Source organism: Plecotus auritus (assembly GCF_963455305.1).
Source record: "Plecotus auritus genome assembly, chromosome: 2".
Taxonomy (NCBI): domain Eukaryota; kingdom Metazoa; phylum Chordata; class Mammalia; order Chiroptera; family Vespertilionidae; genus Plecotus; species Plecotus auritus.
This window is the reverse complement of record NC_137771.1, coordinates 52,033,880-52,058,539: the sequence shown is the minus strand read 5'-3', so window position 1 is coordinate 52,058,539 and position 24,660 is coordinate 52,033,880. Positions and strand designations below refer to the sequence as shown.

Sequence of the window (24,660 nt, the reverse complement as noted above, 5' to 3'; positions counted from 1 at the left end):
CCTGAAGCAAGCACAAAGCTTTCTTTTTTTTCTCGTTTAAAAAATAATCATTGATCACGTATTATGTGCCAACACTGGAGAATATGCAGAGAATAAAACCTGAAGTAAGGCTACTTATCAAGTTTAGAAATCATAGGTTGATATGAATGGATTTTTTTTCCCCCAAGAAATACAGAGCAGATCCCTTCTGGACTGCTTTTCTTTCTTCCTTCCCTCCCTTCCGCCTCCCTCCCCCCCCCCTTTTTTTCCTTCCACTTAAGAACTATTGAGAAAGAGAGGCTCAAATGATAGTGGTGGATCTTTAGATTAAAAAGAACTAAAGTAAGATTCATCTATGTTGAAAAAATGAAACCTTCATATGGACATTTTGTCTCACGCCTGTCAACTTAATTCTTTAAGTAATCTTCAACTACATTATCTAAAACAGTGTAAGAGTACTGTATTTCATGTATCCTGTATTTATAGATTCATAATTAGTCATAATTCTAACTTACTTAGATATATGTAGTTTAAAATTCTGTAATTGTTTTTAGAATAAGTAGCATTTCACATTTTTAGAATTTGTTTCCTTTTTAGAAATTCGTAACATTTTGTTATTTTCATGTCATGCTAATAACCTTTGAAAACCTAGGTTCTAATATTTAACTTTTACCCCCACCCCAGGAATCAGAGATGGAAACAGAAGAGGAGGTTGACATTTTAATGAGTAGTGATATTTACTCTGCAACTCTATCAACCAAATCAATTTCTTTCACACGTGCCCAAACAGGATGGCTTTTTCGGGAAGATAAAACAGTATGTACAGATATAGATTTTTAAACTTTAAAGATTGTTTAGTATTTAATGTGGCCAAAATAAGGTGATGGAAATGCAAGAAGAAGTAGCTTACTGAATTGTCTTCAAATAGTTTATTCTCTCCACTTTGCGACCACATACGGAATTATAATGGTTGGTTACAGAATTGGAACATATTCTTAGAGAAGCCATGAGAGAAAGTTTAGCTCATTGAATTCCATGTTGGGAAAGATTCTTTTTGTCAGCTGTCTTGTCCTCACATGTTTCCATTATATTTCTAATGCTTTATTCCTTAGGAATACCACAAAGAGGGATACACTTTTGAATTCATTTCCCTGGATATTTTTTCTTTCTACTCTTAGACTTCTAAACTATTTACTTATCTAATATCCGTTTCTCAGTATTCCATATATATATGACTAAAATGAAATATGCTTACATTTTTACTATACTGTCATTAAATTAAATTTCATTGAAGGTTTCTCTTTAGTGAATTGTAAATTTTTCCCGTAATTACCATTTCATCTGTCAAGAAGAGGTTATGTAAGAATGCTCAAGCCTTAGCTGGGTAGCTCAGTTGGTTAGAGTATCATCCTGATGCAACAAGGTTGCAGGTTTGATCCCGGGTCAGAGCACATACCAGAAGCAACTGGTGAATGCAGAAGTTAGTGGAACAACAATTGATGTTTCTTTCTCTCCCTCTTCCCCCTTCCTTTCATTCTCTAAATAAGTCAATAAAGAAAAAGTTTTTTAAAAGATCTTTGAAATATTCTCATACTCTATTTATTTATTTATTTTTATTTTAGGAAGGGAGAGGGAGCGAGAGATAGAAACATCAATGATGAGAGATAATCATTGATTGGCTGCCTCCTGCATGCCCTCCACTGGGGGTCAAGCCCACAACCCTGGCATGTGCCCTTGACTATAATTGAACCCGGGACCCTTGAGCCTGGGACCCTTCAGTCCACAGGCCAACACTCTATCCACTGAGCCAAACCAGCTAGGGCTCTCAGACATTTTTTAAATTAGACACCTGAAGAAGCACTTCATAAAATTTTAAAGTCAAGAATAAGTAATCAGATCAGCTAAGGGCCATAATTACTGCTTTTAAAAATTATTTTCATCTTATATTACACTAGAGGCCTGATGCACGAAATTCGTGCAAGAGTAGGCCTTCCTTCCCCCAGCTGCCAGCACCGGCCTCCCTCTGGCACCCGGGACCCAGTTTTCCCTCCAGCACCCGGGACCTGGGTGCCGGAGGGAAGCCAGTGCCGGCAGCTGGGGGAAGGAAGGCCTACTCTTTCACAAATTTCGTGCCTCTAGTAGATGTATAAGTAGATATTTAGAGAGAGAGAAAGGTGTGGGGGCGGTAGGGAGAGATTGATTTATTTTAAGGAATTGGCTCATGTGAATGTAGGAACTGGCAAGTCTGAAATCTGTAGAGCAATGCAGCAGGCTGGAAATTCAGGGAAGAGTTGATACAGTCTTGATTCTGAAATCTGCAGGCTGGAATCTCAGGCAGGGTTTCTGTGTTGTAGTCTTGAGACAGAATTGCTTTTCCTTTGGGAAATAAGCTTTGTTCTTAAGGCCTGCAATTGATTGGATGAGGCCTACCTATATTATGGAGGGTAATCTGCTGTATTCCAAGTCTACTGATTTAAGTGTTAATCACATCTAAAAATTACCTTCACTGAAATATCTAGACTGGTGTTTGATCAAAAGATTGAGCACCATAGTCTTGCCAAATTGACGTAAAATTAACCACCACACAACCTTACATAAATGTTCCCCTTGGCCACTACTCACAATCCCAGAACACCTTGCAGAAGGTTATCCATTTCTATATCCTTCAGACCTTTTTATATGCTTTCCATAAATATGTATTTACAGTAATCTGTAGCTTTAGTTGTTGATACTTATTTTTTCATCAAGTGTTATACCTATTTTTTGCAACTGTTTTTTTTTTCTCTTTAGTATGTCTTAGGTGCTTTTTCTTATTAGTAGTGCTACTTCATTCTTTTTAACAAATGCATAGTATTTCATAATATGGGTACGTTGTAGTTTATTTACCCAGGCTCTTTTTTTGGACATTTAGATGAATGGACACACATTTTGTCCAGTTTTCTGCCATTATGAATGATGTTGCATTCTTTTACATTCCTTTGCAATGTCTGTTATAGATAGCAAGAAATAAAATGGCTGAATTATAGAGACTATACACTTAAAATTTTTACTGTTCTGATGGTTTACTTTTAATAAATGCTTTTTATTATGAGATTTCAAAAACTGATAATTATCACCTGAGTATCTCACAACCACAGAAAAAAATCCTCACTGTAGATCTAGGCTCATCAGCTTTCCTCTCTAAGCCTATTTGGCAACAAATAGCATATAGGATTCCCAGTTGTGAGCTCCTACACTGCAATCCATTTGTTGGCTTAAGTCTTATTTATTTGTACTCTGTTCTTCTGGACAGCATTAGAAGGATCACTTCAAGAGAAGATAAAAATTGAAGCTGCTATTCATCTAGTGCTACTGCTAAGCAGCTCAAAGCTCTTGAACAGCGTCTAGGTGATCTTCTTAAATCTTTGACAGGTAAGGAGGGAGTCAGTAATGCTTATAGTTCCCATTTTGTAGGTAGAAACAAGTGCAGAATGCTTTGCTTTCTGGTGACTGGTAAAAGAGCCACAGCAAGGTGGACATGGAAACAACCCTAAACACATACTTTTGGAATGCTAGAAAACAGTAGTAAGAAGGAGACCAAGTGATTTGCATGCAGGTGGAACTGGGAAGCTTGCTTTCCATCATGTTTTTTGAAGTAAAACATTTGAAACTCTGACCTCCTCTTGGGTCTGCGTTAAAAGGGTGATGTTTGATATTGAAGGAAATAACAACTCTCTTCTTGATGTCCCTTATACCTCTTGAGTTTCCCTATCCCCCATTTCTAATGTAAACAGTTGTATTGGTGAGCTGGACTGCTCTGTTGTTCTCTCTTTGTTGAAAGTAGTAAGCAAATGTAACTTGAGGTTTGATCCTGTTAGAGAATAGAGTATTGGAACAGGTAATTAATTCTAGTTGTCCTAGAGATTTCTATGTGACTTAGACTATTTCTTTTTATTCCACTTTCTTTTCTATCTATAAAATGGGAACAGTAATTATCCCTGACCCCTCCTTGATACTTATGATGTTTGACTTTAACTAAATAAAGTTTTCAGATAGCTTTTTGCTACTTGGGAGTAGATTCTAAAGGAATACTGTGTGGTATTTTTATTTAAATTTAACTCATTTCAGATTAACTGCCATACATATGTGTGTTTTAAATTTTTCTTTACAAATTTGAAATGTGTAATCCTATATAATAAAAGGCTAATATGCAAATCCACTGAACAGTGGAACAACCGGTCTCCATGATGCTCACTGACCACCAGAGGGCAGACGCTCAACACAGGAGCTGCCCCCTGATGGTCAGTGTGCTCCCACAGGGGGAGTGCCGCTCAGCTAGAAGCTGGGCTCACGGCTGGCCTGGCAAGCACAGCAGCAGTGGCAGGAGCCTCTCCTGCCTCCACAGCAGCACTAAGGATATCCTAAGCCGTCAATCAGACATCCCCCGGGAGCTCCTGGACTGCGAGAGGGCGCAGGCCAGGCTGAGGGGACCCTCCCTCCCCGCAAGTGCACAAATCTCGTGCACCAGGCCTCTAGTTTAATATGTTTTTTAACTTAATAGAATGCATAAGATATTTTGATAATTTCAAGTACCAAAGGACTATTTATGTATGCCTTAATGTTACATATTTATGGAAAAACGTATATGTATGTTACTTTGAAGCTTTCTTGTTGCAAACGTAATCTTTTTATTATGTTGAAATATTTGATTTTGTTTTAGGAAAGAGTAGGAAACTTTTTGGCAGACTTTTATTTGGTGAATGGACTTGTTTTAGAATCAAGAAAAAGAAGAGAACATCTCAGTGAAGAAGATATTCTTCGAAATAAGGCTATTATGGAGAGTCTTAGTAAAGGTGGAAACATAATGGAACAAAATTTTGAGGTATAATTTTCACTTCTAATTTATAATGTTCTAAGGAGAGAGGGGATAGACTTTATTCCTGGCATTTAGTGGGTTTATATAAGTACACTCATGGGTTTTGTTTACTATATACAATACACCTTTTGGGTTTTTTTTATATTGTCTTTAGTGATATTTTTGTGTGTGTGAATCTGTTTTTGGTCTCTGAGACTTCACTAACAAATAGATTAAATCATTTTATAAGCATGAAACCCAGTATTAATTTTTAATCCATGTTCCTTTGCATATATTCTTTTTCCTATTTCACTAATTGAAATCATCGACTGCTTTGAAGGCCGAAGTAAAGGTCCACTTACTTTATAAAATCATTTCTAGCCTATAACTTCCCATAGTATGCCAGGTTCCAACTAAGTCATGGTAATACTGTGTGTGTGTGTGTGTGTGTGTGTGTGTGTGTGTGTGTGTGTGTGTGTCTGCGCGTGCGTTCGCGCGTGCCAGGAAAGTATTTTAACGTTTACAAAGATAATGTATTGAGTGAGTCAGCCATGTAGTTCAATTAAATAAGTACAGGATGTAAAATGTTTGAGAATCCCCATTCCATGTTTAAGTTAAAATTGTGATCGTGCTAGTTTAGTGTGATCTATTTCCTTCCCACCAGATCCTCTCTGTACTCCTTAGGTTTCTTTTGGCTTTGGGATAGAGTTGAGCTTCACCAGACTTCATTTTTCAGAAGTCCACCTGGTATAAACTGATATCTTGATAAGTAGGAGATGCAGGACACGATATGCTCAGGAAATAGAAATAAATTGAGAGAGAAAATGCTGAGCTCAATTTTGGACAAAGCTGCTTCTCTCACCCATTGTTGACCAGACAAAAGGGCCATTTCTTTGGACTTATATTGTGATTTACAATTTTATTTAGTTATTTTTAAGAAATGATTTTGTTGTGGTTATTGCTACTTTTGTGTAATTTTGGCAGCAAACCATTTTGGGATGAATATATGGGGGAAAAAACTATATAGAATAGCATTTCATGGACCATTTGCCAATTGTCTCCGATTGTCTGATTTATCTGTATTTAAACCTGCAGCATACAACTTAATTTTCTTTGTAACTTGATGTACTTGAATTGTTAAAGGGGTCTGCAGATGGCATTTTAATAAGTTATAGTTTTACACATTGAAATTAAGATATAGTTTAATTTCAGATGGCCACATAATAGAACAAAGTAATACGAATTAAGTTAAATAATTAAGGTTTTGACTTCTGAGCAGAAATAAAACACTTTCTATGTGAATCATAGCCCCTTGAACTTTACAGTTTTTGATGAATATTTAAATCAACTTGTCAATTTCTATGAAAGATAAAACACTTGCTGGGATTTTGATTAGGATGGTGTTGGACTTTTGATAGGGAAGAACTGATTAATTATATTTGAGAATCCTTTTGGAGTTCAGTTATAAATAGAAGAAATTTAAAGACAATATTCTATTATATTCATCTATACATATAATTTGATTTGTTTGAATCTGGTATGGTGCAGGATGAAAGAACATCAAAACAGAATTGGTATTTAATTATAAAAAAGATAAAAATAGCCTTTTTTCCCCCCCTCCCAAACAGAGAATTTACAAACACAGGGAAAGCAGCATGAAATTGATACCAGTTTAATTATATTCCACAGTGGGCATTAAAGGAGAAAAGAAATACTTGTATGCATTTTATAGATACTTCTGGGAATACAGTTCTTTTAAACCTAAATAGTAAGCTTTTAGGAAAGGTACATATAAATTAACATGCACAGTTAAAAAATAGGTGGTCAAAAGAATAAAGGGAGGAACCTATCAGATTCAAGAGACAATTCCATTGTAATGGGGAATTGTATTTAAAATCTTAATAAAGTTTTAAAAAACATATATACCAGTATTGAAATTAATGGCTGCTTGGTCGCAACTGGTAATATAAAAATGAGTCGAGTGTGAAAATCATTATATGTTATGTCAACTTGCAAGTCACATAAACACAGGTTAGTTACTCAAATGTATGTACTTTAGTGATTATTATAACAAAACATTTTATTGGCAAATAACAAAGGATTCTCTAGTGGCCTAATCTGAATTAAGTGCCATAAATTTAAATTCAGCTTCTACAAGTTAAAAAGTGATTTCATATGCACCTCCATGAGTTTTATTTTTTATTTATGTTTGTTTAAAACATTGGAGTTGTTGTTTTTTCACATTCACATAACTTTTATATAATATATTGTTATAATTGTCCTATTGATGAATAGAACGTACACTTGTCCTCCAGGGCTCAGAGACTCGAATGGGAGATGGTGTGAAGAGAATGCTCAGTGCGCCAAAATAACTTTGGCGTTGTTAACATGGTCATTGTGCTAAGTATTTTCATCTCTTTTAATTATTACAGTTATTTAATGAGATGAGTGTCATTGCTCCACTTTATAGAAAGGAAAATGAGCTTTAAAGAAATTAATCTCTCTGAAGTCAACAAAGTTAGAAGTAGCAAAGATCAGTTCTTGGCTCTAAGTATATTGCTTCTCTATAGTGACCCAAATGCATATTTAACAGACAAAGGTGTAAGTTTTAAAATCTGACATGACCTTTTACCAGTGTTGATCAAATAAGTGGTCTGTGTTTGACTTTCATACAATCTGAGCCCCAATCCCCTAATCTGAATTTATTATCCATAGAAGATTGCTCTTTTTTCTAGCTCCTGTACTATTCAATTTTTTTGTAAGCTCATTTGGTATTTAATAATATAATATTTTGTATTTCTGATTAACTGTTCATATATGGATTTTTCTTTGAATTGTAAACTCCTTGAAGTCATGGTTAGTTTTTATACTTCATATTCACTTTTTAGCATAATGCCAAGATCATTTTAGACGATTAAAACATTGAATTGAATGGATTTTAATTACTTTGATAACTTACCTTATTTGAGATTTAGAAAAAAATTGATAGAGCTTAAATCACCATGGAACTATCTTGGAAGTAAACTCTTAAAGAATTATATTGAAGAGATTAAACAGTTTAGTAGTTTAAATAGCTTATATTATTTAAAATAAGTAGCTTAAAATAGCTTTATTTTATATTTTTAAAAATGTCATTTTCCCCCTCCCTTTCTCTGTGTCTCCTTCTCTGTCTGTCTCTCACTCTGTGTGTTTGTCTTTTTCTCTCTCCCTGTCCCTCCTCTGCCTCTTTCTTTCCTTTTTTTTTTTTTTTTTGGCAGCCGGTTCGAAGACAGTCCCTTACCCCTCCTCCTCAGAACACTATTACGTGGGAAGAATATATATCTGCTGAAAATGGAAAGTAAGTGTTTTTTCTATTATTTTGTTTATTTTGGATTCTTTGGTTTTTAAACAGAATAATTCGTAAAAACAGAAATAATGACTGGAGATGGATGACCGGTGTGTAAGGCCATACACTATTTCTCTACTTTTTGTTTTTTCAAGCTCCTCCATCTCTGATCATTATTTCTGTGCATTAGCCTATGCCAGGCTATTTCTCACCATCCTTACATAAGAAATTTACTTAATTTTTTATTACTAATACTTACTGGAGTACCTAGCACATAGTTTGTATTCAGCAAATATTTGTTGAGTAAAAAAATGATGAAAGACAACTATTTTTAATGAATCAATAAATAAGGTTTTTCTGGCCAGCCATATGAGATACAGTATAATCCTTCATAGAAAATAGTATTTTTCTTTGGCAGAGAATAAAATATTGCCTACCCTCATGTTTAGGAAGAAGTTGCAATGATTATTACTTTTTGTATTGAAAGGTTTATTATACTTTTCTAACTTTTCCAAAATGTTTCCATTGTACAGTATTCTGTAGTGAATGTAGAATTCTTTATTCTTCACATCATTTCTTATTGGTCATGCTGAGAACTGTAGACAATAACAGAGATTGAATTGAATAAGTGATTTTAAAGATACACAGTGATACAGTTTTTGTGTGGTTTGCTTTGTTCCTAAAAGTGCTTATTAAATTATATCAATGTGAGATTTGATCATTTTTCTGAACTTTTATACTTTGTTATCCTTGTCTTATTTCTTATACATGTCTCATTTTCTTTTATCAGAATTTTAATTTATTTCTATGCTCAGAGTAAGAAAATTTGAAATATTAATGTGTCATTGGAAAAGGACAGATTCTTAAGAAGATGATAAGACATGGAAAAAGTTTACTAATATATATATTTTTCCATTTTAGAGCTCCTCATCTTGGTAGAGAACTGGTGTGCAAAGAGAATAAGAAAACATTTAAAGCCACAATAGCCATGAGCCAGGAATTTCCCTTGGGAATTCAGTCGTAAGTTAGTTACTAACTATACAAAGAAGCTACTAAACCCTAAAGACTGTAATAATATTTGTATCTGAGTGGTTCATTTGAGGACTTTGACATGCAAAAGCAAATAGCCATTGCTTTGATAGTGTGTGCACCCTTCTCAAAATTTTATAGTTCACAAAATAGTAATATTTTTATTATTTTAACCAGGTAAATGTTTGTATAGTTTTTTAATTATAAAAATAATACATAAATACATACATTTTTGTTTTGTACTTTTAAAAAATACATTTTTATTGATTTCAGAGAGGGAGAGGGAGAAATAGAAACATTAATGATGAGAGAGAATTATCGATTGGCTGCCTCCTGCACACCCCGTTCTAGGGATTGAGCCCTCAACCCAGGCAAATGCCCTTGACCGGAATCGAACCTGGGACCCTTCAGTCTACTGGCCGATGGTCTATCCACTAACCAAACTGGCTAGGGCAATACATACGTTTTATTTAATAATCTAACAGAATGGGGTTTATAGAATAAAAATGATAGTTTACTTTCATCTTAGTAATTGTTAATAGATGATAACTGCTATATTTTTATCTAGGATTGTCTATGTTCTTGCATTTTTATAAAAATGGCACAGTCTACATTTTGTTCTGTGAGTTCCTTTATTTCTCGTTTAAAAAGTGAATGTATCTTGCAATTCTTAGAGTAATTACTTTTTAGTGTTTCTTTTTCTTCTTGTTATTTTGCAGTATTGATTTATTGTCATTTGTTTTATCATTCCCCTGCTGATAAATATTTTGATTGTAGTTTGTCACTATTATAAACAACTAGAAGCCCGATGCACGAAGATTCGTCCTAGAATGGGCTTTCCTTTCCCTGGCTGCCAGCACTGCCTTTCCACTCTGGCCCAGCCCCTTTCCGCTCAGGCCCCGGAGCCGCCTCTTTCCACTCTGGGAGCCGCCTCTTTCCGCTCCAGCCCTGCCTTCCCAGGCTGCCCAGATGCCCTGAGAGACCGGGGGTGGGGCAGAATGCCTGTGTTATCGCCATGGCGATGATGCAAGCGTCCCGCCCCTGTCACTCAGCGCCTGTGTATGCAAATTAACTGCCATCTTTGTTGGGTTAATTTGCATATTGCACCTGATTGGCTGGTGGCGTAGTGGAGGTACAGTCAGTTTACATGTTTTTCTATTACTAGGTAAGATACTGCAGTAGACATCTCTCAAACTGTACTCAGCAGATGCTCATAAAAAATTTAATTTAGAGTACTCTTTAAGGTGGTGGGGGGGCCGAAACCGGTTTGGCTCAGTGGATAGAGCGTCGGCCTGAGGGCTGAAGGGTCCCGAGTTGGATTCTGGTCAAGGGCATGTACCTTGGTTGCGGGCACATCCCCAGTGGGGTGTGTGCAGGAGGCAGCTGATCGATGTTTCTCTCTCATCAATGTTTCTGGCTCTCTATCCCTCTCCCTTCCTCTCTGTAAAATATCAATAAAACATATTTAAAAAAAAAAAATAAGGTGCTAGGGGGGATGTTGTCTGATTCATGAATCAATTAAAGACTATAGATCTTTTTAAAAAATTCAATTAGCAGACTGAAGCCCCAGGCTATTTTTCTTTCATAGTTCCTTCCCCTATCACTCTGGCCTAATACAGTAAAAGAAATCATCATAGAATAAAGCAAGACCTACATTTTTCTACAGTCTATATATGTCTCACTAGAAGCCCGGTGCACGAAATTCGTGCACGGGGGGGGGGGGGGTGTCCCTCAGCCCAGCCTGCACCCTCTCCAATCTGGGATCCCTCTCACAATCCAGGACTGCTCGCCTGCCTGCTTTCCTAATTGCCCCTAACCACTTCTGCCTGCCAGCCTGGTCCCCCCCTAACCACTCCCCTGCCAGTCTGATTGATGCCTAACTGCTCCCCTGCAGGCCTGGGTCCCCCCCCAATGGCTCTCCCCTGCAGGCCTGGGTCCCCCCCAACTGCCCTCCCCTGCAGGCCTGATCACCCCTAACTGCCCTGCCCTGCAGGCCTGGTCCCCCCCAACTGCTCTCCCCTGCAGGCCTGGGTTCCTCCCAACTGCCTTTCCCTGAAGGCCTGGTCGCCCCCAACTTCCCTCCTCTGCCGGCTTGGTCAACCCTAACTGCCCTCCCCTGCAGGCTTGATCGCCCCCAACTGCCCTCCCTTGCAGTCCTGGTCCCTCCTAACTGCCCTCCCTTGCTGGCCATCTTGTGGTGGCCATCTTGTGTCCACATGGGGGCAGGATCTTTGACCACATAGGGGCAGCCATCTTGTGTGTTGGAGTGATGACCAATCTGCATATTACCCTTTTATTAGATAGGATAGAGGCCTGGTGCATGGTTGGAGGCCAGCTGGTTTGCCCTGAAGGGTGTCCCGGATCAGGGTGGGGGTTCCCTTGGGGTGTGGGGCGGCCTGGGCGAGGAGCCTGTGGTGGTTTGCAGGCCGGCCATGCCCCCCCGGCGACCCAAGTGGAGGCCCTGGTATCTGGGGTTTATTTATCTTCTACAATTGAAACTTTGTAGCCTGGAGCGGAGCCAAGCCTACTGCTTGCTCTGTGGTGGCAGCCATTTCTGTTGGGATTCATGTATCTTCTATAATTGAAACTTTGTAGCCTTGAGTGGAGGCCTAGGCTGGCAAGGGCAGGCGGAAAGCTTGGCTTCCTCCATTGTCAGGGAAACCCAAGCCTCCCTCCTGCTCTCTGTGGCCGTAGCCATCTTGGTTGGGTTTATTTGCATATTTGCTCCTGATTGGCTGGTTGGTGTGGCTTATGGGTGTAGCGGAGTGATGGTTAATTTGCATATTACTCTTATTAGATAGGATAACCCCCAATAGCCTAATTTGAGAAAAGGAGGTAGAATGTGCTATACAGCCCTTACTATAGATCAGGGATGGAGATATATAGTTCCCATAGAATATGGGAAGGGAGTTATTCATATATACCTATCTGTATTATTATCATACTAGAAGCCCAGTGCATGAAAATTCATGTACTGGGGTGGGGAGTCCCTCAGCCCAGCCTGCCCCCTCTCACAGTCCGGGAGCCCTCAGGGGCGGGAGGCGACCCGGCAATCAGGGAAGGCAACGCCCCCATCACACCTCTGTTGCTGCCACTGCTGGCAGCACAAGACTCGGCCGGCACTGGTTACCTGCGCCTCAGGTGGCCCTGGGTGGTGGGGGCACTGAGGGGACTGGGGGACTCCAGAGGCAGGCGCGTGGAGTGGCTGGACCTGCCTGGGGGTGGGCCTGGCTGTGCCGTGCTCCTGCCACCCTGGTGGGGCTGAGGGACCTGGGCGCTGCCATCTTGTGGCTGTGGGCGCCGCCTTCTTTGAGGGCGTGGCAGTCAATTAGCATATTCCCTCCTTACTGGCTGTGGGTGCCACCATCTTTGTGAGGGCGTGATGGTCAATTAGCATATTTCCTCTTTATTAGATAGGATATTGGACCCAGCTGACTAAAGATGCACCAGTATTTTTAATTTAAAATTTATTATATATTCTTTTACTTTCTTAAAATTTATTTTTATTGTTTGAGAGTATTACAATTGTCCCCCATTTCATCCCCACCCCTTCTTCACCCCCCTCAGACTGGCTCCTTCCTTCACTGAACTATTGTTTGTGTTCATGGGCTATGCATATCTGTCTATCTATATAAAAAGCCAGCGACCGTAACACCAGTACGACCGGTCACTATGACGCCCACTATGACCAGCGAACTGGCCCAAACAGGGTGGGGCTGGCCGGCCATCCTCCTGCCTCCCCTCTCCCTGGCCGGCCCACCTTTGATCAGGGTAGGAGAGTTCAATCAGGGGTGGGCACCTGGCCAAGTGCCATTCCCCCCCCCCCCCCCGCCATTCCCCCCGGCCAGCCCCACCCCTGATCTGCCTGCCCTACCACAATAGGCCTGCAGCCCCTCCCCCCGGCCGGCCCTGCCACTGATTGCACCCTCCACCCTAATAGGGGGCCCAGGTCGCCAACCTCCTGCAGCCCCTCTCCCCAGCCGTCCCACCCCTAATCTCACTCCCCACCCCAATAGGGGCGGGCTGGCCAGCCCCAACCCCTAGCCCCCACCACCCTAATCGGCCTGAAGCCCCTCTCCCAGCTGGCCCCGCCCCTGATTGCCACCCTACCCCAATAGGGGGTGGGGCCATCCAGCCAACCTCCTGCAGCTCTGCCCCCCCGCCCAGCCCCATCCCAGATTGGCCCCCCCGGCCCCAACCACTCATGGCCCCTCCCCCAGGCTGCTGGCCCCTGATTGGCACCACCCACCCCATTTGGGGGTGGGGCCAACTGGCCCACTGCCCACAGCCCCTTTCCTCAATCGGCCCCCCCAACCCCAATTGGGTTCAGGGCCCACTGGCCAATCACCTGTGGCCCCCCCTCCAGCCAGCCCAGCCCTGATTGGGCCCCGATCAGTGCTGGCCGGCCAGCCAACCTCCCGCTATCTCCTCCTCCTGACTGGCCCAGTCCCAGTCTGCCCCAATTGGGGCCGGGCTGGCCGGACCCCACCCATGCACGAATTCGTGCACTGGGCCTCTTTATTATATATATATATATATAAAAGCCTAAGTGACCGTCTGACCGTTCGACCATCTGACCGGTAGCTATGATGCGCAATGACCACCAGGGGGCAGACGCTCAATGCAGGAGCTGCTGAGCTGCAGTGACTTGGCAGCTGCAGTCTTGGGTGACGTATCTGGAACCAGAGAGGAGGGAACCTGATTTTCGGGTGCGTCATCTGAGAACCACCCTCTCACAATCCAGGACCCCTCAGGGGATGTTGGAGAGCCAGTTTCGGCCCGATCCTCGTAGGCCAGGCTGAGGGACCCCACCTGCTGGAGGGACCCTGGTCACTCCACAGATCCCCTTCAAGCCGCAGTGCCTCCCCAGCTGCGGTCAGCTGGGGAGGGACCACGGGAGGTTGGCTCCAGAGCATGTCCGGCCCATCTAGCCCAATCCCACCCACTCCGTATAGTGGTGAGCATAGCTGCTTTCCAATCCCACCCACTCCTGCCCCACTGGCCACCTTCTTATTAATTTCATTTCAATGTGCATGAATCTGTGCACCAGATCACTAGTATTCATATAAGTTACTTGGTTAATCTCTTTCTGCTACCCCTCTCCCCTACCCTCTGAGATCTCTCAGTCTGATGCATGCTCCCATGTCTCTGGACCTTTTTTGTTTGTCAATTTATTTTGTTTATTAGATTCCACATATGAGTGAGATCATGTGATACTTGTCTTTCTCTGACTGGCTTATTTTGTTTAGCGTAATAATCTCCAGGTCCATACTTGCTGTCTCAAAGGATAAGAGATCCTTCTTTTTTATAGCTGGGTAGTGTTCTATTGTATAAATGTACCACAGCTTTTCTTTTTTTAAAAAAAATATATTTTATTGATTTTTTTACAGAGAGGAAGGGAGAGGGACAGAGAGTTAGAAACATTGATGAGAGAGAAACATCGATCAGCTGCCTCCTACACACTCTCTACTGGGGATGTGTCCACAACCAAGGTACATGCCCTTGACCTGAATCGAACCTGGGACCCTTCAGTCCGCAGGCCTACGCTCTATCCACTGAGCCAAACCGGTTAGGGCTGTATCACAGCTTTTCTATCCACTCTTCTACTGATGGGCACTTGGGCTGTTTCCAGATCTTAACTATTGTAAATAAATAATGCTGTTAAGAACATAGGGGTGCAAATATTCTTTCTGATGTTTTCTGATTCTTAGGATATATTCCCAGAAGTGGGATTGCTGGGTTCAACAGCAATTCCATTTTTATTTTTCAAGGAAATGCCATACGGTTTCCATAGTGGCCACACCATTCTGCATTCAAACTAAAAAGCTTCTGCACAGCAAAATAAACCATCCTCAAAATGCAAAGGGAACCCACTGTATGGGAGAACATACTCCCCAATGATATATCAGAAAAGGGGTTAATTTCCAAAATATAAACTATGCATACAACTCAACAAAAGGAAGACAAACAATCCAATTAAAAAATGGGCAAAGGACCTAGAGATGGCCAAAGACATATGAAAATATGATCATCAGAGAGATGCAAATAAAAATACGTATCAGTTTTATATTCTAATTAAGAAGAAAAATGTGGTTAATTATAGGATATTATCAGCTTTAGGAGTTATTCTAATTTCAGAGGTGTTAATATGTGAAAAAATGGGTATATTAGAACTTATAAATGTGGCATTTGTAACAATGTCCCCTGAAAAAAAGTTGAAAAGGAACATAGCATATAAAAGCCAGACAAATAATCCATTCTAGAATAAAACATAGGTCAAAGAAAGAAAATTTTTTGTAAATACTATAGAAAACCATAAAAACAATGAAGTGAATAACCTAGATTACTTTAGATGAGATGACAATAGAATGAAATCAAAAGGAGATTGTAAAGCTAATGAAATAAATTAAGCACTAAATATCATTATTGCAAAGCAGATACTTTAGAAACAATAATGAACAGAATAGATGTGGCAAAAAATTAAATTTTGTTAGCTCATAGTGAATGCAGTAAAAGAATAGGGTAAAGTAATCAGAGAAGTAATATTTATGGGAGACAGAGATGGTTCAACACAAGTATTCTTAGTGTTCCACTGATATAGAGAGCTTCCAAAATGTAACCAAAATACCATCCTATCTAATAAAAGGGTAATATGCAAATTAACTGTCACTCCGTCAGAAAGATGGCAGCGCCCATAGCCACAAGATGGCAGGGCCCAGTCCTCTCAGCCCCGCTGGAGTCCCCACTTCCAGAGGTGTGGCCATTGAGAGCGGGCAGCGTGAGTGGCCTGGCAGAATGCTTGCTTCGTTGCCATGGCGATGAGGCAAGCATTCCACCCGGCCGCGGAGGGCCTCTGGGCAGTGGGCACAAAGCAGCGGTGGGGGAGGGGGGATGCTTGCATTGTCACCCTGGTGACGAGGCAAGCGCGGCTATGGATGGGCCTCTGGGCTGCGGAGAGCCTCTGGGCAGCGGAGAGCCTCTGGGCAGCAGGCACGGAGCGGCCAGGCTCCGCAGACGGCTACTGGCGCACGGGTTCGTGTGCAGGGCTACTAGTTCTAAATGTAAGAAAATTTCTCTGTAAGGAAAACTGAATCTGTAGCATAACATTAGGGTCCAAGAAAATTTTGATAAAAGAATGATTAGTAACAATAATTATCCTGATGAAACTATTTGACTTGGACTTTAATAAAGAAGTTTAATGGCCCTAGCCGGTGTGGCTCAGTTGGTTGAGCAACTGGTGCACCAAAATGTTGCCAGTTCAATTCTTGGTCAGGGGACATACCCGGGTTGTGGGCTCGATCCCCAGTATGGGTCGTGTAGGAAGCAGCCAATCGATGGTCTCTTTTATGTTGATGTTTCTTTCTCTTCCTCTCCTTCCCCTCTCTCTGAAGTCTAATGGCATTCAGGCAGAAAGAGGCTAAAATACAGCCTGGCCTTACATTTTTTCACATCTTAGCATTTCTGAAGCAAAGGAAGTGTGATCTGATAATATATCTAGCTAAGATGTCATTTAAATATAAAGGCAATTTAAAAAGAAGAATTCAAGAAATATAGCAGCCATGGACCCTTTTTGAAAGAAAAATAAAACTACTTGAAAATAAAATCCATCAAATCTCAGAGGAAAGGTGGGGAAGGGTGGGTGGGTGGCAGAGATCAACCAAAGAATTTGTATGCATATATGCATAACCAGTGGACATAGACAGTAGGGTGGTGAAGGCCTGGGATGGGGGGCAGGAGTGGGCTAGAAGGGGTCAATGGGGGAAAAAGAGGGCATATGTAATACTTTCAACAATAAAGATTTAATTAAAAAGTAAAATCCATCAAACCAAAAAAATGAAAGGAAGAAGCTGCAGTATAATGACTAATGCAATACTGAATGCTAAGAGACATTATGAAATTGTAGTTCAGAGGGAAGAAATATAAACTGAAATGTTATGCCAGCCAAATTTCCTTTAAGTATATAAAAAATAACACTAATTTATCAAATTTGCAAGGAATCAATGGATACTAAGCACATATTAGTAAAAGTACTTCCTTCACACACAAAAAATTAGCAGTGAAATTTAAACACCTAAATAGTGAAGCGAATTAAAGAATTCAGGAATGTATAAACTTCAGGAAGAAGAAGCCTTGAATCCATTTATGTATGGACCTAAAATCAAACAACTGGAAATTATATTTGTAAAAGTTATAAACTCTGACACGGTAAAAAGAATAATAAAAACAAAAAATTCAAGAGGAAGGAAGTATCATTTCCTCATCCTTGAGTTTGAAGCTTGTGGTTATAAAACAAAATAAGGACACAAAGAAATTCATTTTAAAAATGAAAACTTTTTTTCTTTTTCCGTTTCTCAGAATATTGAATGTTTTGGAAGTGATAGCCCCCTTCAAGCACTTTAACAAGCTTAGAGAATTTGTTCAAATGAAGCTTCCTCCAGGCTTTCCTGTAAAACTAGGTAAGAGAAAAATTGCTTATTTCTGTGTCTACTAGAAATATGGTATTGTTTACTAACATTTAGTAAAAATATGCTTTGAAGGAAAATGGATTTCTAAGTTTTGCTAAAAATTTTTAAAGTTTTTCTGTAATTACATGCTTTGATAAGTCATCCTTTGTCAAATATATAAAATGCCTGATTATAGTTCTAATTCTACTAGATTTCTTTCTTTCCTTTTTACAAAAAATGTATTTTTGTTGATTTTAGAGAGGACGGGAGAGGGAGAGAGAGAGCTAGAAACATCAATGATGAGAGAGAATCATTGATCAGCTGCTTCCTGCATGCCTCACTCTGGGATTTGAGTCTGCAACCGGTTATGTACCTTGACCGGGAATTGAACTGTGACCTCCTGATTCGTAGGTTGATGCTCAATCACTGAGTCATGCTAGTTGGGCTTAATTCTACTTCATTTAAATTAAATGTATGGAATATGCAAATACTTCATACAAGAGGGTGTGGGTGAACTTATGATGTACTTTGATAATGTGTTTAAAGTGAAATAGGGAGACTGAGTTTCTGAACAGTGGGAATGTTTCTGGAGTCACTATTTATAGATAAAGTAACAATCATACATTCTATTTTCAAATATTTATTTTTTGGTAATCCTCACCCAAGGATATTTTTCCATTGATTATTCTAAGAGAGAATGGAAGGGAGGGGGAAGACAGAGAGAAACATCGAAGTAAGAGAGACATCGATTGGTTGCTTCCAGCACAGCACGTGCCCTGACCGGGCTGGGGGTGGAGCCTGCATCTGAGGCACGTGCCCTTTACTGGAATCAAACCCAGGACCCTTCGGTCCACAGGCTGATGCTCTATCCACTGAGCCAAACCAGCTAGGGCTATTTTCAAATATTTAAACTTAATTTTATCTTAATGATCTTTAAGAATAGTAAAATGTCATATTTATCTTCTTAACTACATCAGAAAACTGGGAACAAGAGACTTAGACGTTTCTGTAGGAGTTTAGGCTTGGATTTAGCATTAATTTCAGCTTCAGGAGAAGTTTACCTTCTCTACTGACTTTAGGCTTTGTTCAGGAGAGTCTTCAGTACCATCCATCAATTCATACATCAAATATTTAATCAGTGCTTGTTACTTGGCAGATGCTTTTCTAGGGTGAGAGACAGTAAAAGTCCCTGCCCTCTAGGTGTTTACATTCTAGTGGGGTAGAAAAATAAACAAATAGTGAATATAACCTTGATATAATTCCTCAGATCTATTTATCTTGCTTCATTCAATATTACTGAAACCACTCTTTACTGTGCTTATTATTGATATTCATATTATTACGTTAAATGTAGTTTCTGTTGCTCTTTTTAAATCTCTCCAAGATTTAACTATTTTTGTGGAGTCCTTGTCCCAATGAATGATAGTTTTCCTTAAAATTTCCTCTGACTTCTTTGATAGCATTCTGTTTTGGTTTTCTGCTAGCTACTCCCCTTTTACTCTTGTAATGCTACATTTCATGTGCTAAAACTTAAGCCAAAACATGTTACTACTCTGCTATCTCTGTCTCCCAACCAGAATGTAATCTCTGTAAATGCATCATGTTTTTCTCTTATGTACAGTTGCATATTCAATAACTAAAACTTTTTCTGAAAGATAGTAAATATTTAGGCTTTTTGGGCTATACATATAGTTTCTATCATAACTGCCCAACTTGTTGGAGAACGAAAGCAGCCATAGAACATAAATGAATGGCATCCTATGTTCCAAAAAAACTTCATTGGCACTGAAGTTTGAATTTCCTGTAATTTTATCGGCACAAATATTTTTACTTTCTGTTTTTTTTTAACCATTTAAAAATAGAAAATCGTTTTTTAGCTCACAAGCCTTACAAAAAGAGGCCAGACCATGGGCTTTACTTTGCTGATGCCTGGAATTAGATAGAACAGCATCTGCACATAGTAGGCACAAGTGAATGGTTTTCCCCCCCAGAAATAACTGGAAACTGTAATCCTTATGTTGATTTCTTTATGTAATCTTTATGTTAATTATGTTTAATTAAGTTTTTTGTTTGTTTTGTTTGTTTTGTTAATCCTCACCCAAGGATATTTTTTTCCATTGCTTTTTAGAGAGTAGGAAGGGAGAGAGACACCAATGTGAGAGAGACACATTGATTGGTTGTCTCCCTCAGATGCCCCAACCAGGGCCTGGGATCTAACCTGCAACCCAGGTACATGCCCTTGACTGGGAATTGAATCCACGACCTTTCAGTCTGTGGGCCAACAATCGCTAACCACTGAGGAACACTGGCTAGGGCTCATGTATTTTGTTTTAGAATCAAAATAAATTAGCTGAGTCTGAATAATATATATACACTATAATTTGAAGAAACGATGTCACATTGCAAAAATTACAAATATAGCTAGCTCTTCCTTTGCCTGAAGGGAAAAAAAAAAAAAAGACTGGTGGAATCTGGCATTATATGAAAGATTGGGAAGCATTTGAAACTTGAGTTTTTTGATGCTTCCGTGTCTTTCTCTTCTAGCTGTTAGGTATAAGGCGAGCCCCCCAAAACAGGGGTCCTGGTAAAACACAAAGCACACTCGGGAGCCAGGCAGCAAGGCAAATACCTTTACTCCTGCAGGAGGGTGCGCATTCACATGGTCTGGGAGCACATGCACACTGGGTGGTGGTCTGCTCGGGCTCTCATGCCTGGTTCAGATCAGGGCCATCTCGCCTAGTCCGGAGGGTGGGAGGGACTGTGGGAGGTTGGTCAGCCGGCCAGGGGGAGGGACCATGGGAGGTTGGCTGGCTGGCTGGCTGGGGGGAGGGACCGCAGGAGAGGGGGAACTGCGGAAGGTTGGCTGGCTGGCTGGGGGTCAGGGGAGGAACTGTGGGAGGTTGGCTGGCCAGCTGCAGGAGGTTGGCTGTGGGAGTACACTGACCACCAGCGGAAGCTCCGCATTGAGCGTCTGCCTCCTGGTGGTCGGTGCGCATCATAGCGACTGGTTGTAATGGTCACTTAGGCTTTTATATATATAGATAAGTAGATTAACATTTCATTTTACAGTATTATCATTGATTATTCTCTCTAGATATACCTGTGTTTCCTACGATCACAGCCACTGTGACTTTTCAGGAGTTCCGATATGATGAGTTTGACGGCTCCATCTTTACTATACCTGACGACTACAAGGAAGACCCGAGCCGTTTTCCTGATCTCTAATGATGCGAGCATGACGCCATCTCACCAAGGAAAGCAAGAGGGTGCAGAGACCCCACAGGGAGGCGAAGGAAGAGGGACAGATGCTTTCAGTGAAGAAAAGGGAATTTCGTGGAACTGACACATCAGTGATATGACATAATGAAATGGGCCTCTAATAAGTTTCCTGATGTGCCATTTTCAGTCTTTTTAAATATATACATATTATAGTGTAATAGTTTGACACCTTAATGACCCTAAGTACTTCTTATGTAAAACAGCTATGAGTGCTGTGATTTGTTTTTAAAAATTTTTACACTTCTTGTTGAAATATATATGCATATATATCTATATCTATATCTATAGTTATATCTAAAACACTCCTGGACCAGTAACATAAATTAAATGTCTTAAGAGATATGAAGCCCTTTACAGTTGTCATCTTATATTCAAGGTGACATTTATAAATATTCCTTCCAACTTTGTTTTCATAAAATGTAAACTATGTAACTTTATGTATAGTTCAGTAATTTGAATGTTTGTTCAATATGATGAACTAGAAAGGAATGCAGTTTTCTGTAGATGAATGAACCAAATGGTAACCATTAAACAATTGCATTTATATGTTGCAATACATTTCAGAAGGAGCATTCACTCTGCAGGGAATAAGGTACCTCCTTTAGCACCTTAGTGCAATTCATTGTGGTGCTATTTGTTTTTACCTGAATTCTTTCTTCAATGGTAAATGTTTGTTACTAATCTTCCTTTCATAGAACCTCTATTTTTTTTCTAAACTTGCGTTTTAAAGCCTTTTTTTTGTGTTCATAATAGGATATGACTAGCATGCTTAAGGATAGTCCTCTTCTAAATCTCAGCACTTTAAAAATATTCCAAAATTTTAAACTTCCTTCCTAATAACTGCACATCATTCTGATTATTTTGTTTGTTTTTAGTGTTCATGTCAGTTTTAAACAACTCACATTTTGGACTCCCTACATATTTAATGCTTTCAAAGTAAGGTAAAAACATTTTATATGCTAACAGAATATATTTGTTATAAGTTAAATTCCAAAAATGTACACAAGATTGATAATTCCTACTGTTTATTTTTTTAAGTCACAAGAAAATATTTATTGGTTTTAATTATCTTCAAAGTGTTAAAAAATCATGCATTACTCATTTTCACACTTAAATTTTTTCATGTTTATTCCAAGATGGTTTGATGGTCCAAGAATGAAAATAAATTAGGGAGAATAAGGTATAACAGACATAATATGTTATGTTGTATTTAAGAAATTAGCTAAAGAAATGCTTTTTAAATGTATCCTGATAAATGTGTGAGAATGCATCTGTCAGGTTTTTTAGAGTGACCAGTAATTTAAACATTTTCAAGAATTTTAAATAATTTGAATGAGTTTAAAAACCTTTATTGAAAAGATGATTATTTACAAATCCAAAGCATCAATCATAAGAAAAATTTTATAATAAACATCTTTAAAGCTGCATCTTTCATGCTGATAACATAATTGCATATGTTGACATTTTATTAAATACATTTTATAATAAAGAAAAATAATCATAGTTAAAAATTCAAAGGCCAATTACTACCTGATGTGGGTCTGTTGAATTTTGTGGAAAGAGTTGGAAACCCAGACTAGGTTTATTAAATACAAGTTGATCCCAATTATTTTGGGAATCCTTATAGATCAAGTGACTTAGAAATTGAATTACCTTGTCAGTAATTTGTAAGGTTTGAGACACTGAATGGTAGTTATCACTGTTGCTTTTAGGCTCCCTTTCTCTTTGGGAATGTGTTATATTTTCAGGACTATACTATAGATTTTTCACAAGTACAGACAATTTAGTGGGGGGAAAACATGGAAAATTGCAACTTGGAACTTAATAATTTCCTAAAAGCTGTGAATATTTTGCTGGGGTACACTGGAGGTAGGAAGACTACTGAAAACTTTAGCACTTGGATTTTGTTTTTAACTCAACTTTTTCTTTCATAAAGGTTAGTAGAAAGAGATGATCCATTCCAGATGTCTTTTATTTGATCATAAAGGATAAGTAAATGTCAGTATCTTATAATGGTGAAAACAAGGAGTTATTAATGCAAATAAACTTTTCACATTAAACTTTTCAAAATGTGCCTTTTAATCCAGTTAATGAATGAAGCTATATTCTGTGTTTCAAGTAACTAAATCAAAACACCATATATTTTAATAATCTCACATGAAAATCCAGATTTTGTAGTGTAGGTCCATAAAATTCTGTGTCTCCTATTTGTGATTGAAGAAAATTAAAACTTGGGGGCCTATGAAATGGTCACCTTAAATGGCTATTTTGAAGAGCTCAATATTCCCGCCACCAGTGTAGGATCAAAAGAAGGTATGATTCTTGTCTTAAAGAAAATAATTTCTGAGAGAGAATTTGCTTCATAGGGAATTGACAGATTTCATAAAAAGGAAGCATAAAGCAGATGCTCTGATTATTGTGAACCTAGGAACATATGATGGTCTTGAAATTAACACATTTCAGAGAAGCTAATAGCTGACAGAAGCTGAAAAACAATTTTGTTTCTGCTTTGAATTGGTATTGAACCCCACTCACACTAACAGAAATGAGTTTTTATACTGTTATTCATGTACAGTTTATAATCCACACCTTGCGGGAGGGTAGTGAATAATGATTAGTGACCCCTTCTTATTTTTCACTAAGTCTACAGAATTGATCCTGCTTCAAGGGGACGAAAAAGGTCTGGACTAAATGTTTTCATATTGACCTAAGTATTGCTTCCTTTTGCTCATTTATGTTCCTTTTATTTGCAAACTAGAGGCCCGGTGCACAAAATTAGTGCACGGGTAGGGTCCCTAGGCCTAGCTGGTGATTAGGGCCGATCTTGACCTTCCAGCTGTTGGCTGGGGCCTTCTGTCATTCCTTGCCGCCCCCTTGTAATCAGCGTACATCATAGTGAGCGATCCAACTTCTGATCTGACAATTTGCACATTAGGCTTTTATATATATAGATAGCATGAGTAAGAAAGTTGCAGTAGAACACTAGGTGAATTTGAAGTCCTGCCTTTATTTTTATTTATTTATTTTTGAAGTCCTGCCTTTAAAATTGAGAGAATTTTTGATTAGTGTGGAATACAATATGCCTCTGCTGTTAACTCCAGCAAGAGGTATCTTAACCATGTTTTCTAAAATTAAGAAAACGCATCCTTACCAAAGTTTTTATATTTGGAAACTGTAAACTTGCAGATAACTGACAGTGAAACTTGCCCAAGAGACAAAAGGACAGAGGAGATATTACACTACTTGTGAAATGCAAAATTAAACTTGGTAAAAGCCTATCGGTAATGTACTATGAATTAGCAAAAACTACTTTTGCAAAGCATTTTATGTCAGAAATCTGAGGCAGTAGTATCTTAGATTGTCATCTAAATATGTCATCTCAAGTATTTTTGCATTTTTGATCTTTACAGTACTATCTAGTGATGAACTTCTAAAATTATAATCTTATTTTAGTATAGTACTTTTATTCATAATGGCATCTATGATACAGTTACAATTTCACTTTTGCCACAGCACCTGCAAATACCCAAGCAAAATCTAAGGATTTTAAAGAAAGGTACTTGGCATTTCTGAATTTGATCATTTTGCAGATGAAAATAATTTGCCTAAAGTAAAAAGCATTGTGTACTAAAAAACAACAACCCCCCACCACTTACCTGTATATCCCATAGCATTCTTGGTCACTAAAGGCTGACAATGACTGGCTGGGATGCTTTAATGAAAATGGGTGGTGTAGGAGTTTTGGAGAGCAGAAGTGAAGCAGAAATTTT

At 39.2% G+C, this 24,660-nt stretch overlaps 1 protein-coding gene across 3 annotated transcripts in view; it reads left to right on the top strand.

The window, feature by feature from the left end:
* The window catches only part of ANKRD13C (ankyrin repeat domain 13C), a 67,601-nt gene extending 44,632 nt beyond the window's left edge, over positions 1-22,969 (top strand). For all 3 annotated transcript variants that reach the window (XM_080658312.1, XM_080658313.1, XM_080658314.1), the window contains 6 exons: positions 664-795; positions 4,679-4,840; positions 8,071-8,150; positions 9,060-9,158; positions 17,523-17,623; positions 20,706-22,969. In XM_080658312.1, the coding sequence (XP_080514438.1) occupies positions 664-795; positions 4,679-4,840; positions 8,071-8,150; positions 9,060-9,158; positions 17,523-17,623; positions 20,706-20,836 (705 nt within the window). In that variant the 3' untranslated portion in view covers positions 20,837-22,969. The remainder of the gene's footprint in view (positions 1-663; positions 796-4,678; positions 4,841-8,070; positions 8,151-9,059; positions 9,159-17,522; positions 17,624-20,705) is intronic.
* The last annotated feature ends 1,691 nt before the right edge of the window (positions 22,970-24,660 follow it).